Source organism: Mytilus californianus, unplaced genomic scaffold (genome assembly GCF_021869535.1).
Source record: "Mytilus californianus isolate M0D057914Y unplaced genomic scaffold, xbMytCali1.0.p SCAF_4, whole genome shotgun sequence".
Classification (NCBI taxonomy): domain Eukaryota; kingdom Metazoa; phylum Mollusca; class Bivalvia; order Mytilida; family Mytilidae; genus Mytilus; species Mytilus californianus.
This window is the reverse complement of record NW_026262690.1, coordinates 51874523-51891961: the sequence shown is the minus strand read 5'-3', so window position 1 is coordinate 51891961 and position 17439 is coordinate 51874523. Positions and strand designations below refer to the sequence as shown.

The window sequence follows — 17439 nt, the reverse complement described above, 5'->3', positions numbered from 1 at the left end:
TCAGGGTTGATGTGAGCATGCCCTACTGGGTGATGTGTTTTCAGATCTATTGCTCATCAACTATATGTTTACCTAATACACATATATTCTAACTACATAATGTTAATGTATGAAATTGTCATAGAATTATTCTAGGGCACTACAAATAAGAGTTTCTTGAAATTTGTTATTTGGCTTTGTGTGAACATGCTCTAAAGTGTAACTTCCTGCATATGTAATACTTTAATACTTTAACATCATGGCAATGTATTAAGTTTTAGTCCCATCTTTCTAGAGAACTACAAGTAAGAGCTTCCTGAAGTTTTTCATCAGGCTTGAACATGTGAACATGCTAAACTGTGTGATGCATTTTTCATTCTTCTTCAATTTTCGGTTTAGCTTATACCTATATATATTCTTACATATTATGACCATTTATGAAATTTAATTCAAAGTTTTCTCAAGATCTACAAATCAGAGCACCCTGCATTTTTGTATCAATATTTATGCTTTGTGATTGGTTTTCACATACAATTCTCTTCAACTTCCTGTTGACCAAATACTTAAAGCTGGGGTATCTTTTTGTGAAATAGCTCACAGTTTTACTTGTTTTGAGTTGCTTTAATGACAAAGGGAATGGTCACACTAAATAATATTTTTTGTATCTTTGTAACAGGTGAGAACACTGATCTTGATTTTGAAGAAATTATTGATGACTTCTGCACTTTTTTCATAGCAGGTTGGTATAATAATAATGACACAACTCCACTGCATGAGTTAGAATTCAAAATATAAAGTATGACTATTGGTGGGTTTAAAGGTAAACATTCTTCTTAATCCTTCTTGTGTTTTTAATAATGTAAATTTTGGGTTGACATCAAAACAGCTTATTTATAACTTTTTTTAAGTCAGAAAGGGCAATTTAAACCCGGATTTTATTGTTTCACTTGTTTTATTTCACTTATTTAAAAAATACATACAGGCATCATCGAAATGAGTCCAATGATAAGTTAATTGATATTTAAAAAAAATAGCGATTTAAATTAGATTAAGTACTGTATTTGGTGTATAAAGAAATGTACTGTAAATGACAATAAAAGGACAATTTTAACATGACAAACAGCTTCCAAAATAAAATGCTGAAAATAGGGTAAGAGAAATTTTTATCAACGTTATACAAATGTACTTAACCCCCTTAGGAAACTTATCCTCCCTTAGGAAACTTGTTTTCATAGGGAGATTTCCAAATTATAAAATTGTAGCTTGAAACAAGAGTTCTAATATTTTGAAAGAGATTTACACCATAATGATAGTAAGTGACAAATAACCCAATATATGATTACAACCAATATATCCAAAATTATTGAAATGCAACTTTAAATATTTGAATCCTAAGTGGCAGTTTCTTTGACAATTGTTCCTGCCCTCCTAATTTTGATTTCAGTCCCATATTATCTCAGTGCCCTGCTACATTGTATTTGATTTTTGGAGGAAAACCACTATTGTTTTTCCCTATTAGTCTTTGTAAATCGGCATTTTTCAAAAAAAATGTATAAATTTATCTTTGTTTCAAATAAAGAAATACTTAGCATGAGTTAAGTTTTTTCTGTCCAGTACTACAGTCAAAATTTCACATAACATTTCATCGCATATAAGATAATAACCATCACTGGAAGTTAACCAATCAAAATGTCACCCCTTTGCTTCCTGTTTACAAGCTTTAGTAACCATGTCACCTCAAGTTTCCAAAATATTTTATAGAAACACCAAATAAAAAAAGAATGGTGCTTTGAATAACCCAAGGTATATGTCTATGACTCAGAAATTTGTTTCTGCAATGAAATGCAGGGTTAATTTCCTACAACTGTCAAATTCGAGAGACCTGGAACATCACTTGGTGTCCGTCATCCATTGTTGTCATCCGTTAACTTTTACAAAATTCTTCTCCGAAACTACTGGGCCAAATTTAACCAAACTTAGCCACAATCCTAATTGGGGTATTTAGTTTTAAAAATGTGTTCGATGACCCCGCCTTCCAACCAAGATGGCAGACATGGCTAAAAATAGAACATAGGGGTAAAATGCAAGTTTTGTCTTATTTTGAAAACCTTTATAAATTAAAGAAAATCTGACATGGGCAGAAATGTTCAGAATGTTGAGCTCTATCAATTGTCCTGTACGTCAAAACTGTCAGACTTCTTATAGGAGTTATTGGCCTTAAATGACAAATCTTACCATTTTTAATTTTTTTAAATTTTTGCCTTTTATCTTGAAAACTATAATAGATAGCGAGAAACTTTGAGTTGCAAAAATGATCAGTAGACAAGATCTACAAATAAGTAGACATGTTCAAAATCGTCAGTCAACTCCTTATTAGAGTTATTGCCCATTGATGACAATTTTTACCAATTTTTGGCGTTTTTGTCTTATAACTTGAAAATTAGAATACTGTAAAAGCAGAAATTTTCGTGGAGGATTTAATTTCGTTTATTTCATGGAAAGAATATATCCACGAAATTTAAACCCCAACGAAAGTTTATCCTACATATAATATCACTTCTATTTACTGGAAACCACGAAATTAAATCCCCATGAAATATTATATATAGACCAAACCACGAAATTTTAACCCCACGAAAATTAATGTTTCTACAGTAGATAGATAGATAGAAACTTAAATTAGCAAAAATGATCAGCAAGACAAGATCTACAGTCAAGACAACATGGAGGACTCTTTATTGGAGTTATTGCCCTTTAATGACGATTTTTACCATTTTTTTTGGCATTTTGTCCTATATGATAAAAATTATAATGGATAAAGAGAAACTTTAAATAACCAAAATGATCAGCAAGGCAAGATCTACAAACAATTCAAATTTTGCAGATATAGTTAGGAGACCGACACCCTTCATTTGAGTGATTGCCCTTAAATGAGGATTTGTTTACCTTCTTTTGTGCTTGGAGCAAAAACTAAAGAAGATAGAGAGAAACTAAACAGACAAAATGATGAGAGATACAAGATAAACAAAAAAGAGATTTTTGTCATGAATTCTATTCTTGTCAACAATGTTGTAGGGTGTCCTTTGTGGAATATGCACATAGGCCTAGGTGAGCGACACAGGCTCTTTAGAGCCTCTAGTATGTATGAAACTGGATGTGATGTACCATGTTTTGGTGGTATTACACCTTTTGTAATATTTACTATGAAAATGCATACATGTTACCATAAATAGATATGTGGTAATTTTAGGACAAGATACCATATCCACTGCAACAACATTTGCTGTGATGTTCTTAGGTCAGAATCCAGATAAAATGAAAAAGTAAGAGTCTTAACTTCTTGAGAGTTTAATATTCATTCATCAAATAAAAAGGATTAACCAGTGTGTGAAAAAAAAATCTTAACAAATCCAAACTTGAATCTGCCTGACATAGCCAACATCAATTAACTAATCAGTATTAACATAGAAATATATTGAGTGCAATGGTGCAGTAAGTTGCAGTGATCTGTCTGTTATAATTTCATCTACATATATCCAAATTTCAATGAAAATTATATAAGGTGCATCAAAACAATTATAGATATGTTTATATGCCAAAATATTAAACACACATAATACATATGGATGACTGATACATACTTTAATGCCCTGACTTAGTAAGTAGGGGTTGTTTTCAGGACTGTTCATCCATCTGTATCAGTTTAAAGGACGTGGTTAAGATTTTTTACCGTGAAGTAGTTGTCCTTATTAAACATGTTCGTATCGTGAACTTTGTATAATACATGCCAAATTAGGGTTTTTATCAAGATTTATGGTCCACTGAACATGAATATGAAAGTGTGTGCTGGGCATATTCCAGTTACTTGTTTAACAATAACTATATTTATTATGTGTATGATTGTAGCAGTGAGCTAGATGAGCACTACAGAGCTGCTTTTTGCTATGAGATCAGGCAAATTGTACAGTTAAGAATTAATGTCCAATGTGTATGTATGTTTATTATAGACTTGTTGATGATATTGATACTGTTGTTGGATCCAAAGCTAAGATAAATTATAATGATATTGGAAAGATGAACTATTTGGACATGGTATGGAAAGAAACTTTACGACTCTATCCACCAAGTATATCCACTGTAAGAGAGACAGAGAAGGATTTTGTCATTGATGGAATTAATATTCCATGTGGTACAGATATCAATGTAAGATATACACTTTCTTATGGGATAGGAAAAAAGGATGTAAGGATTGAAATCAACCCAAATATTAATATTTAACTTCAAATTTTATACATGTAGTTTATGATTGCCTCTTTGATACTGAGTAATATACAGCTTTTGACATCAAATTGGAGTCTCACTTCCAAAATATTGTTATGCATCAAAACCATGGTAATCTTTTCATGTAGATAGGTTTTATTTATTGGTATTATTGTAGTGCATTTAATTGAAGCTTTGACAATAGCTTTCTAAATAATAAGCAACATTTAGCAACCAATAATCAATCAAAAAACCTAATTAATTAAAACTGTATTTCAATTGTATCTTAGTTGAGTACATACATAAGTTCAAGACTTCCTGAATTTAATGACAGACCTTTAGAATTTCTACCTGAAAGATTTGAACCTGATTCACTAATAAAGTAAGTGTAGTTTTTTTGTTTGATTTCTTGAAACTTGCTGCATTGATGATTGATAGTAATCAAGCTTTTATTCATGAGCTCACAAAAATTTAGTTTTTGACGAGAACTGATCAAGACAAAAAACATTGAACTTTGTTTTTCTTCTGTTATGCAATTTATTTCTTTGTGAATTAACAAATAAATTTACACTGAATGAAAAAGATTGAGAATTAGCAAATTTTAAAATGCTGGCCATAACAATCTCAAAGTTGCCAACCTCTGACAATGAACAATTTAGTCATAGCTTGCCAAAAAGAATATAAAAATATGTGCCATTTTTAAAAATTTTTTTTTGCTTTGAAAATCATAATTTTTTTTGTACATTTAACTTGAAACTTTATATTTGACACAGCTGCCTGTTTAGCTAGTTTTAGAATATTGTGGCTTCATGCATATCCATGTCAATTACTGGGGTGACATACATTTGCGCGAATTTACCTGCAATTTACCTGAGTTTTTTCCTTGGATTTAAGCCAGAGAATAACCTGAATTTTATGTTTTTTGTTTTAGGAAAATGAGTTATGTTGTTGTTTGTTGTCTATCATATTTGATTTTTGGAAAATGACGCTATCAGCGGCATGTTTCCGATACCATTGACCAGAACTAACGGAAGTTGATTATGCCTCCGCCTACCGCACTCGGTTTCATATTTACTATTTTACATACTATTACTAACTGGAATCTGCTTGTATTACGCTACACTCGAACAAAGTGTTGTAGTCGGACGGGAACCAGTTTACATACGTTATTTTATTTACCATGCAAAAAGATATCTTGACCTGTCCATATGTTTTTTGTTATTAAATGGTATTTGGAGCTATCCCTTTGTTATATTTTTCATATTTATTCGAGCTTTCACTTTTATGCACATGTCTTACAATCGTAAACAATCGGTATGTATACATGATAAATAGATCCGTTTTGTTATGGTGTTGGACTTTTTACCCTCCAATGATCAGCAATCGCTAGACAAAATAGTTCTCCTAAATAATGTCAGCCTTTCATGCCATTTCAACTTTACAATCATTAAAAAAGTAATAATCGGAATCATTTTGATATCCATTGGATAGAAACTGATCTTTATCCAGATTTACGAAGATTTTAATAATCGGAAATTAGTAATACGGTTATACCCACGCGGTGCGTATGAATCTTTGTTTACAAAGTTATAGCAGCAGAGTCTGTAACTGTATCATTATTAATTAACTACACTGTTATTGTACTTAATATGATGAAAACTGCATATGCAATATAAGATGTCAACTCGGCCAAAACAGATTTTTTTTCCGTATTGGCCGAGTTCTGATCCGGCCAAAACAGGATTCCGGAACGTCTCTAGTTTTTAGATCGTAAGTCAGGATAAACTCAAACTGAAAGTAAACAGTTGTTTGTACGACGCAGCTTTTATTTACTCACCATAAACAAGCTGAAACGTTCAGTATGGCATATATTTTAGGTTAAAGACGGTCCCATTCATTTGAAAAGCATTTTGAAAGTAGACGATGGAATTATTTCAGATTTGGGGAACGAGTAAATTATCACAAAGTTCATTTCTTGACGACCTCATAATTTCATCATGTCGATGGTACAAATCGATTTTTACTGTTTACTTTCGCTTCTCATGTTTTGTAAACGGTCTTTTATTTTTAAACCCGAACCAGGCATATGCATTCTGTAATTGCGCAAATCTTCGTTCTTTGGTCAATTGGCTTATGGATAGTTGTATCAATTTCAACTCTTACATTATTTTTTTAAAAATATATTTGCATTACACATGCAATGGCAGTACCTTTCCAATTACTATTTATGTGTTGTGTCTAAATTAAAGTTGTAACACTTTATAGTGACTGGAAAGAGTAGAAAAATTCATCAGATGAGAACAGGCTGAAGATACATGGAAACGGCACCAAATCATTAGATATTGCATCTTATAAAAAGAAACTGAGATTTGGATAGTTCCACTTCAAGGTAAAAATGTTTATCTCTTGTGAAATGAAATAAAAAAATATTGTAACACTGTAGTTAATTAATAAAGATACTATTACATGTATTTCTGTATTGGCCTTATTGTTGGTCCTCGGCCAGCAGTACACCAAGACATGGACCAATAACAAGGACAATACAGAAATACTTACGCAATAATATTATAGAATGACAGTATGGTTCAATAGCGGGAATCAGCCCCTCAACTACTTTTTACATAAATATTAACTTCTGGCTTCAACTCCTTGTTCGTCTTGTCTGGAGATCTTGTTGTAGTTCCAGTTAGGCAAGCATTTTAGAGACGTATCCCGTCCATCCTCTCTTGACTTGTAATTTCTGGTGATAGATTTTGCCGCTTGACGTTGTATCCTTTCAAGCTTGTTTTTTTTTTGTTACCGTGTAGGGGTCCCATACTATGGCTCCATATTAAATTGTAAGATCCATTCCTAAAGGTCTAGATCATTGTTCTAATCTGACACAAATTTCAATAACTGGAATGCTACCCAAGTTGAATATATGGTGACCTACTAGAACAGCATTATCACTATTGAAATTGTGTTTAATACCATGATTGTTCAATGTCATTAACTTAAATGGAGACAGACATTTGACCCGAAAGGTGGTGTGGGAGTGCAAAATCAAAAACTATCTGACTATGATATATGGTTAAAGAATGAATATCAATTACATGGGTCAACATGGTCAAGGGCAGAGTTGTTATGAAATAACAATATGGCAGAGAAGTGGTTTCAAGTTTCATATAAAGCGACCTGACTGACATGAAATAAAAAATCAAAGGAGTATCCCTATTTGTCTAATCTTCAAGGTGAAATAAAACTAGTAAAACAATATTATACTATTGTCTAAATCTACAGAAATATTATTTGCTTCAAGTAACAGAAATAACTAGGTCACTAGTAACTTATTTAATGAGTACATGTATGTGGGGTATAAGAGCTTGATAACAACAGGCTCTTCATAATCATTTGGTTTGAAAAGGATACTAGTAGTCTATATTCTTGATTTAGAAAAATGTAATTGCAAGACAAAAATCACATTACTTAGAATACTTTAGATCATTCAGGTAGTCTTTATTTATATGTACAAAAGAACAGCCAGTAGTCATTGGATATTGTAGATCATTCAAATAGTCTTGACCTATTTATTAGTACAAAAAAACAGCCAGTAGTCATTGGATATTGTAGATCATTCTGGTAGTCTTGACCTATTTATTTATAGAAAAAAACAGCCAGTAGTCATTGGATACTGTAGATCATTCAGGTAGTCTTGACCTATACATTTGTACTAAAAAAACAGCCAGTTGTCATCTTCACATAACACACACATATACGAATATCAATTATATGCTTACGAGACATGTTGGAATGTTAAACTAATTAGGGTATGTGAAAATCAAGACTTGCATAAAAAATATCACAATATTAGAGACAGTGGCGTCATTTTTCCTCAGAGCTTTCAGCTCTTTGATTGTTTATTGTTTTAAACATAAATGGGCAATCATACCACATCTTCTTATTTCTTATATTAATAAATATATATTAAAGAAGTCTTTATTTGTTTATATAAACATTAAAAAGCACTAATTTTATGTAAAAGAATAGTTTTTCAATAAAATACAGTGAATATCCTGGAAAGGAACATTCAAAGTATACAGTCATGAATAAAACACAGTATACATGTATATGATATCTACAAGAACCATCAATAAATCAGTCCTTGTCTGGTACTTGTACCCTAGCTATTTTTAGATAATGTTGGCGGGAAATTTCTCCATTTTGAAACTTCAGAAATTGATGAACGGTGAACTGAATTTTGTCTTTGTCTTTGCGCTTTACAAGAGCTTGGTTATCACTACCACAAATTGTAATGTAAGTAGTCGCCTGAACTTACAGTATAATCTCAATGGAGTTGTAGATGCTGGATGAAATAAAATTCATTTTAATGGTTGTGAAAATACTCTGGCCCATTGTTGTTATGTTTTTTGGCTAAAACAATTTTTTTTTAAATAATTAAAAGTAAATTTGTTTATAAAAAGTCAAGGATTTCTTTTTATAATTTTTTTTAATTAATCCGCGCAAATGTAACAGGTAAATTTCGTGCAAAAGTAATGCATTTTGTCACTTAAACGTCATTTTTTTTTGCACAAACGTAACACGCTGAACTACTGTATTGCTTATATTCTTATGATAGCAATTGCTAAAAGAAATTAAGTTGTGCAACATAACTATTAACAAATGTTTTCAGTGTTGATCTGGCAGGAAAGATGAAATGAGCTTTTACTGATTGTGAACACAATAAGTTTCAAGTAATTTTGAGTTTCTGAATGTCTAATGTTATCACTTTGTAGGAAGTTCAAACTAAATGTAAACATGTGAGATATGGGACTTTTACCATATTTTGACTATTGTACCACAATTACACAGTGTGACACATTATTTAATTCCTCATTTATACAGTTTAGGGGATATTTTGCTAAGGCATAGCAATCTTATTTTATGTTCTATGATAAATGTCTTTCCAGAAATAATTCTGTGATAATTCTCAGGAAATACACTGTTTTATGAAAAAAAGATCTTTAGCAAAATAACAAACATCCAAACATTTTTTCCTAGACAATTTATATTTAGTCTTTCAAAGACTAGTTTGTGTGCCTAATAAAAAAAAATTCACAATAAATCAAAAGAAGATAAGGGGTTTACACACATGAGATTGCAATTAAAACCAAAATTAAACAACAAATAAAACCAGAAGATACTATCACACCTCTATCATCAAAACTATTATTTATAGAAAAAAAAACCGTAAGATATAAACATAGACAACTACTGACTTGGGTCTGGTACATTTTAACATGTCAGAGTTGAACTAGTATTTTGAGTACTCAACTTCTATCTTATTTTCTTGTCATTTATTGAGAATGATATTTTCTCATATTTGCCTTTAATTATACCCCAACTATTGGATTTCGGGTAAATAGTAATAACCATTTCACCATATGTTCATCAAAGATTTAGGTCACTTTAGTTTTGGTGCTTTTCTGTAATTTAGAGTGCTTTTTTTTCTCCTGTTGTTTCTAGATGAGAATACTATTTTTCAGGCCCAGTATCTATACCTACTACCCATTTACACTTGGACCTAGGATCTGTTTAGGACAACAGTTTGCTAAGGTGAGTTTAATGTTTTCTTATGTATTTAAATGTCACACTAAAGCAATAATGGTGTGAATATGTTGAATAAAACTTTTCCAGACAATAAAAGACCTCAACAATCCAAATTTTGCATACAGATACCTTAATGCCTTATACTCTTAAGCTGACCAAGAAACACCTTACAAAATCTTTATTATGCATTTAATACTACAGTGGATCAGAATCTCGGAATGCAGAATACCAACAGTATATTTTTAAACATAATGGTATTACAATCAGATAATTTTCTCAGTTTTTGATTAAATTCAGAAGTTCTAGTAATGTTTTAATTTTTTTAAAGAAAAATATTACCTATTTTAATTAGTACTTTAATTTTGAATCCCCTTACATTATTTGTATACAGAATTTCCTGAAATTGCATTAATAATTCTTTACTTCCTCCCCAACCGGGGCTTAAACCTGTATTTTTACTTCTCACTTCTATGGCAACACCACCTAGCATTGCTCTAACTATAGCTGATAAAAATCAGCTTTCTTTTCTAGAGTTGTGACCTTCTCATATGTATTAAACTTTATATATATGAAAGATGCCACCAATCCTTGTCCACTGACATTGACCCCATTTTTCATAGTTTAGTGGTTGCATCAGAAATTTATTTTGGTTATGATGATATTTTATGATTTGATTATTTATTTTGTAGATTGAAGGGAAACTTATATTGGCAAAGTTGTTTCAAAATTTTGAAGTGAGACTTGAACCTGGACAGCAATTACATGTTGTTCTGGAATCTACCCTAAAATTGAAAGATGGATTGAAATGTTACATAGTACCACGGCTAAAGGACAATAAAAAATGACAAGTAACTACGACAGATTAATTTACATAAACTACAAATGTTAATTCTTAAGTTAAAGTGTTTCAATGTTAACAAAATAGTCCATTGAAGTTACATTTGTAAACAGAGAAGATGATACAATAGGGCAGCTTTTAAATTGATGAAAATATCAAATAACATCTTTTATTATGTTCACAAGATATAAGTTTCTATAGATTCTGATTTTTCATATATATATTTATATATAACTAAGGTTATAAAAAGTAATCACAATATGAAGCGTTTTTGGTTAGAGTGCATTGGATGATTCATATTATGTCAATTGGCTGATATTTTGACTGTTTAATAATAATCTATTTTATTCTCGAATGTTTTCTTCATTCAAAACAATGTTAATTAAAAGAGTTTTAAGCTTACTTGGTAATTTCAAGTAAAAAATTATGAAATCTTTCATATCTTCAAGGTTAAGGATTTTGATCATGATTAATTCTATGAAAGAAAAAGTTTATTTAAAATAGCAAATTTTGTTAAAATAATACTATAATGACATGTTTATGATGTTGCAGTCATCTCAAAGTATTGTCCTTTAAAAAAGTGTTTATCAAAAATGGGAAGGTTCAATAACTTTTTTCTGTAGTCATACAAAAAAAGATAACATTCCTAAAAAAAAATAAAAAAATTTCTAATTAGAACTGAATTAGCCATGATTCTAGCTTACAAATCAGCAATACACACTAAATAATTTATTAATGCCTTTCATCCTTCAACCCAATCTTCTTCACTGTTGCCTTATCCCAAAATAGCAGAATTATAACAGTTTTCTTACAAACTATGAATCAGAGCATCCTGCCTTGCAGAACCTTTCTATTGTAGTAATTGTTAATGTTAATTTGTTCACTTCTTAAACATACATGAAACATTTGCCACTGAAGGTAAACAACAATCAATCAATCAATCATATAAGTTTGCTTTACGTGTGATGCATTTTCATATGTGCCTTCAATGATAATATTAAAATGTAAATATTATACTTTTAATTTTTGTCTCGCCTGCAACGAAAGTTGCTGAAGCGAGACATAGGTGTTTCTTTTCCAACAGCGGCATCGTCGTCGTTGATAGCTTCAACAATTGTTAAGTTTTCTGCTTAAGTCAGTTTGATAGGAACTACTTGTGATAGAACAATGATATTTTCTACAAAGTTGCATTACTATCAGTACATATCAGTTTGACAACTATTTCCAGGCCCTGCCCCCTAGGTCATGGGCCAGAGACTTTGAATTGATAAGCAATTGTTAAGTTTTCTGCTTAAGTTAGTTTGATAGGAACTGCTTGTGATAGATAAATGATATTTTCTATAAAGTTGCATTACTATCAGTACATCTCAGTTTGTTGACCATTTCGAGGCCCTGTCCCATAGTTCATAGATCCATCCACACATTAGATTAGAATCATGTCCACTGCATTGTAAATGTCAATCTTCTACATTATCCCACAATTTGTTCTTAAAAACTAAGTAGCTCAAATAATACCTAATGCCTCTCAGTTTGGCAATCATTTTGATGCGCTGCCCTCTATGTCATGGTCCAGCAACTTTGAATTAATTAGCAATGTCCATCAGATTATTTTTTTCTGAATTTTCTGCCAACAGACAAGACATATCTCTGTGTCAATAGTTTATTTATGTACATGTATATGATATAAACAACTTTTCAAAAGGTAGTAGATAAATATATTCATTTATCTACACTTTTACTTGTTTTACTAAGGTTAGTTATAATAAACTTTTTACATGGATATTAAAATTTTTGAGTTATTGCAGATATATTTTGTAAATTTTAATCACCTTTATAAAATATTGTAATATGAACATGTTTTTTTTTTATTTATATTATATTTATTTTATATATATATCTGTGCATCATATACAGTGTATGTTTTAGGTTGTTTTTTTTACTTTCAATAAATACAAAAAAAACATTGAGTCGTGAAAATTTAATTTGTCACTGCTTTTATTCAAGTTATTAATACAATACTGCAACTCAGTTTAATCTCACCGTCCCATTGAAAAATATTTTTCTTCTTTTTTACCTTAATACATTGAACATAGTTAAAATGTTCACACAAACAACATTATGCAACATACTAGTCGATAATAAAAAAGTATATGTTGGATATTTGGGTATAACTCCTGTAGTGTTTCCTGTGTTAGATGACTTTATACATTCAGTATAAGTCTTATAGGTATAATATTTCTTTTGTATAATAGAAACAATTGAGAAATCAAAATCATTACAGAAGTTTTTTTCCGTCATTTTTAAAAAAACATTAGTTTACCTACTTCAAGTATAATTTTAAGATATATGACTTCAGTCAAAATAAATTTCCAATACCACACCACAATCTGTCTATTGAAATGAAATTAAGCTGGAAAGAAACTTACATTCTATTAAGTAACAATACACCACAACATACTTAGATGAAAGACAATTAGTCGTACTATAAACTTCAAACAACAATGCACCACTGTGAAGATTGACCCAGTTATATTATAATGAAAAGCCAACAAGAACCCTAAACAAATCACCACAATGAAGCTAAACAAAATAAAATTACACAGAAATCATATAAATCTATAACAATAATGCAACATAATAGATAAAAAAATATTCTCACACACAATCAACCTATGAAAGTAAACATATTTATTTACTGTTTATTGTTTATAACAAATTACTATACTCTATCATGTCTATGGACAGACATAGGGTGCATCCATTATGATATTCCACTGATATAGGTTGGGTGAAACAAATGTTAAATTCTAAAGAAAGTATTACATCAAAAACTGGCATTAACAAAGTCAGTGCAACTAAAAATTTGAGAATAAGTAGTTTCTGCTCCATGCTCACATTCATCAATTAATTAACTGAAAGAGAATTTAGTCACAAAGTGAAGAAAGAGCTATGACTTACCGGTAATGACAAATGGAACTCATTGTATCATTTTTGTGTGTATTTTTAATGGACACATTATATATTCTTCTTTTGTGTACATCATTCTATATTTCTTCTGTTCCAATATAAAGAAAAATGATTTATTAGAATAGTAAAAAAAAAATATTATTTCAAATTAAGAATTTTCTTTATTTTTAAAGCAAATAAGTAAGTTTGTGTTAGACATTTATGTTTACATTCAATATAAACATTGGAGATAGCTTTATGTTTGATTGTTGAATATAAATGAAAAGTCATCATATTTGATTGTTAATCCAAATATACAGGAAGCTATTTTGTGTGTACACCTTAAGGAGTAGGTCTGATAACGCCCCATTACGGCACCTATTTCTAGCTAAAATTTCAAATAAAGATTAATTGACCATTATCATAATGAATTATAGCTAAAACAATGACTAGATTGGAAACAAGTCTCTTTGATGAAAATATACAAATCAGGGTTCTTATTGTGATGTCGACAATAGAACAAATTTTGATTTTCCTTGAAATTCAGTGACAACATTGGTTTTAAGAACGTAAATATACACAGTTGACTATTTTTCCTTGGCCTAAATGTGGTTTGTAATCCAGAAGATTTTGTCAACTTTCACCAATACTTTGATTTTTGGCATATTTAGGGTGTACATGTCAACCCTTTATAAAAAAAGCTCGACAAGAATAAGTTATTTTCACTTTCTTGCATATCTGTTCATCAACTTCATCAACTAGAAACACTTTTCATCTTGAAACAATTGACTAATATTCGGGGCCAACAAAGGCCTTAAACAAACTTACTCCTTTGTGAAGCTTTTTGGTAAAACGATTACTTCCTTTGAAAAAGACTTTATTTTCCTTATAGTAATCAACATAACAATTTTGCCTATCAATAATTAATTATTAATTGATTTATTGTTTAATTACTTTTTGATCCAGGTATTTACCTGACTATGTTAGGTAACAGTAATTAGTTTAGTATACAGGTGTAAAGTCAGAGAAATCACCAATAAAACTATTTATTATTTATGATATCTTCCCAATCTTTCCAACAAGAAAAAATTATTTGCCAAGAAAAGTCGTAGAAAGAAGAAAGATTGTGTTTTATCCATTTGATTGGTAAGATCTTATTCAGTTTTATATTTAATAATTTTCATAGGCATGATCATGATTTTAAGCTTATTTGATTTTACTTCTTAATAATATGTATTTTTTTGATCTATGTAAAAGTAACCACTATGTCTTAAACTAAAAATTTTGACTTGTAGAAAACAGTTTGAATTGTTCAATAGTTTTAAGATCACATCAGTCATGTGAAAGAAAAAAAAATGTTTGATTGTGCTTGGCATGTGACCTAAGAAAGTTATTAAGTGTACAGTTATCTTATATTCCTATTAGATTTTTATTTAAGCTGACTTTTTCAGATACTAATGCATTGTTTCTTAGACTAGTGTAAAATGGAAATTGAATTAGAAAGGACATCATCAAGTTTTACTGCCAAACAAAACAGAATAATGTGTAAAGTGACACTCTTCATCATCTATTTATTTTCATTCACGATCAAATTCAGTTATGGTCAAAAACATTTCCCACCATTAACAAACATAGCTCAGGATCGACCATCTGTGACTTATCCATCTGACAGTACTTGTGGAATTCCTACAAGAAATGCATATTGTATCAGTTCCATTTATAAAGCTTCAATAGACCAATGTGTACAGGATTTTTGTGTTCAGTCATGTCCAAATAGAACATCATTACCATTACATACAGATTTACTGATAGGAGTTAGTCTGGGATATAGAGAGTGTGTCATCACAGATAAATTTAACAAGAAGCCAGAGAGTTCAATAGGAGAATTTTCTACATACTTTATGAAACTTGGTCCAGTTTGTTATATAACTCCGTCTGTTACCCCTCCTATTTATGGTGAAGGAGCTGTAACATTTACTGTATGGATCTGGCGTGAAGAAGACAATTATGGGTAAGTTTTATTATTAAAGTTTCTTTAGGAAGTGTACGGTGTATTACAGCAGATGAGGTTACTATAGAAGTCCTGCACTATCTTGGATCACAAAATAAATCAATTGAGTAGTCAAGAGTTTTACTGAAACTAGCATATTATGTTGTAGAAATTCAATATAGTTATATGAAGGACTTTTGATTTTTAAAAGTCTTACTATTTTGTCTTATTTTAGTAACTAAGAGAATGTACATTGAAATTATCTATTTTGTTATTTTGTCAGAAAATGAGCTCTTGGACCCCTTGTTTTTTTTTCAGTTTCTGAAGGTGCTCCATAAAAGCTAACTGAATCAAATATTTATTTAGCACATGGGAGCTTTTGCCATCATTTGACTTCCATTGTTCATCCATCAGTGAATTTAGTAGAAATAACTAAGTGCTAAACTAGCTCTTAAATCAATTGGAATTTAAATATTTTCAAATTACAAAACTGAATGATTAATCAATTTAGTTCAACGAAATTTTTTTAAAAGTATTTCCTTTGTTAAGACAGCCCTGATGGTAGGAAATTTGGTAAAATGACCAAATTACAAGTACACAAAATTTTTACTGTTTGGTGCATATCAAGCAGAGAACTAGTAAAGAACACTAAAGCCTTGTCCAAAAAGATTTTGTCATGCAAAAGTTTTCTGAAAATGACTTATTTATAAAAATCAGTGTTTAGTTTGCAAAAATGTTTCTCAAAAACTGGAAAATCTCCACGAATGATGTTACAGTCAAAGCTGTTCTAAATTCTAGCCTCCGCTGTTTTTAAAATATTAGTAAATTCTTTTCACAGAAATGATTTAATATTACATGATTTATTCATTTTAAAAGATTGTGAATATTCTCTCAGGTGCAATAATATCCTGGAAATCATACAAATTAAAACATCAGTGAATTTAAGGGTTACATCAGCCCTAAAACGTACCTTCTAACAAGGAATTTTAATGAAATATGGGAAAAAAACTTTTCATGGCTTATTGACTAGAAGATCAGTCAAATGTTTAGGCCCCCGCCATCAGCAGAGGGGGCATTAAGTGTTACCTTGTCTGTACATACATCCGTCCGTCCGTCCATATGTACGTCCCAAAATTGAGTTTCCGCTCTCTAACTTTAGTTTGCCTCAACCAAATGTTATGAAACTTATACACAATGCTTATTACCACAAAATACAGATCACTTTTACTGTTATCGAGTTATGCCCCTTTATAACATTATATGCAAGCGGGGGCATGATCTGTGTCCCATAGACACATTCTCCATTTATTTAATTAAATATCTGTCAATCAGAACTATCCTTCCTGGATTGCACAAATTGATAGAACATTTTATTTTTACAAATATAAATGTATAATGCAATTTCTAAGAAGGTGTCTATTTCAAAACTGTATCCTTGGCATTATCTACCAAGGTACTCTGTAACTTGACTTGTAATATAAAGTAAAAGCAATTAAAAAAGTAGAAGAAATAAACAATCTATGAAAATAAGACAGATGACTATCAGGTAGAACAGATTTGTAATCAGTGAGTCAGTATTACCCTAGAGTAAAACCTGGCCCTATACTTTTTGAATAATTAATGAATTATTGTACCAGTTCTGGCTTAATCAATACACTTGCATGCAAACAAGCTCTGTTTCATGTCAGAACTACTGAAACCAAAAGGATTTTTTACCTTCTGTTGTAAACTTTTCATGAAATAGTTGAAGTAATTGTTCAACATCTCATTATGATTAAAGGACAATTAGGTGAAGTAGTGGTCCCATTTTACATTAGGATTGTAAGCCCAAAAAATAGTC

General features: G+C 30.5%; 3 protein-coding genes across 4 annotated transcripts in view; all 3 read left to right on the top strand.

Moving 5' to 3' along the window:
- Positions 1-12630, top strand: part of LOC127698395 (cholesterol 24-hydroxylase-like) — a 34220-nt gene extending 21590 nt beyond the window's left edge. Inside the window, exons 9-14 of the mRNA XM_052201849.1 lie at positions 656-718; positions 3230-3302; positions 3987-4182; positions 4530-4621; positions 9762-9831; positions 10515-12630. Of these exons, the coding sequence (XP_052057809.1) occupies positions 656-718; positions 3230-3302; positions 3987-4182; positions 4530-4621; positions 9762-9831; positions 10515-10670 (650 nt within the window). The 3' untranslated portion in view covers positions 10671-12630. The remainder of the gene's footprint in view (positions 1-655; positions 719-3229; positions 3303-3986; positions 4183-4529; positions 4622-9761; positions 9832-10514) is intronic.
- Positions 1-17439, top strand: part of LOC127698417 (probable RNA-binding protein EIF1AD) — a 208818-nt gene that overhangs the window by 166624 nt on the left and 24755 nt on the right. The gene's annotated exons all lie outside the window — the stretch shown is intronic.
- Positions 17135-17439, top strand: part of LOC127736963 (usherin-like) — a 95460-nt gene continuing 95155 nt past the window's right edge. Inside the window, 1 exon segment of the mRNA XM_052247523.1 lies at positions 17135-17145. Coding sequence (XP_052103483.1) covers positions 17135-17145 — 11 coding nt within the window.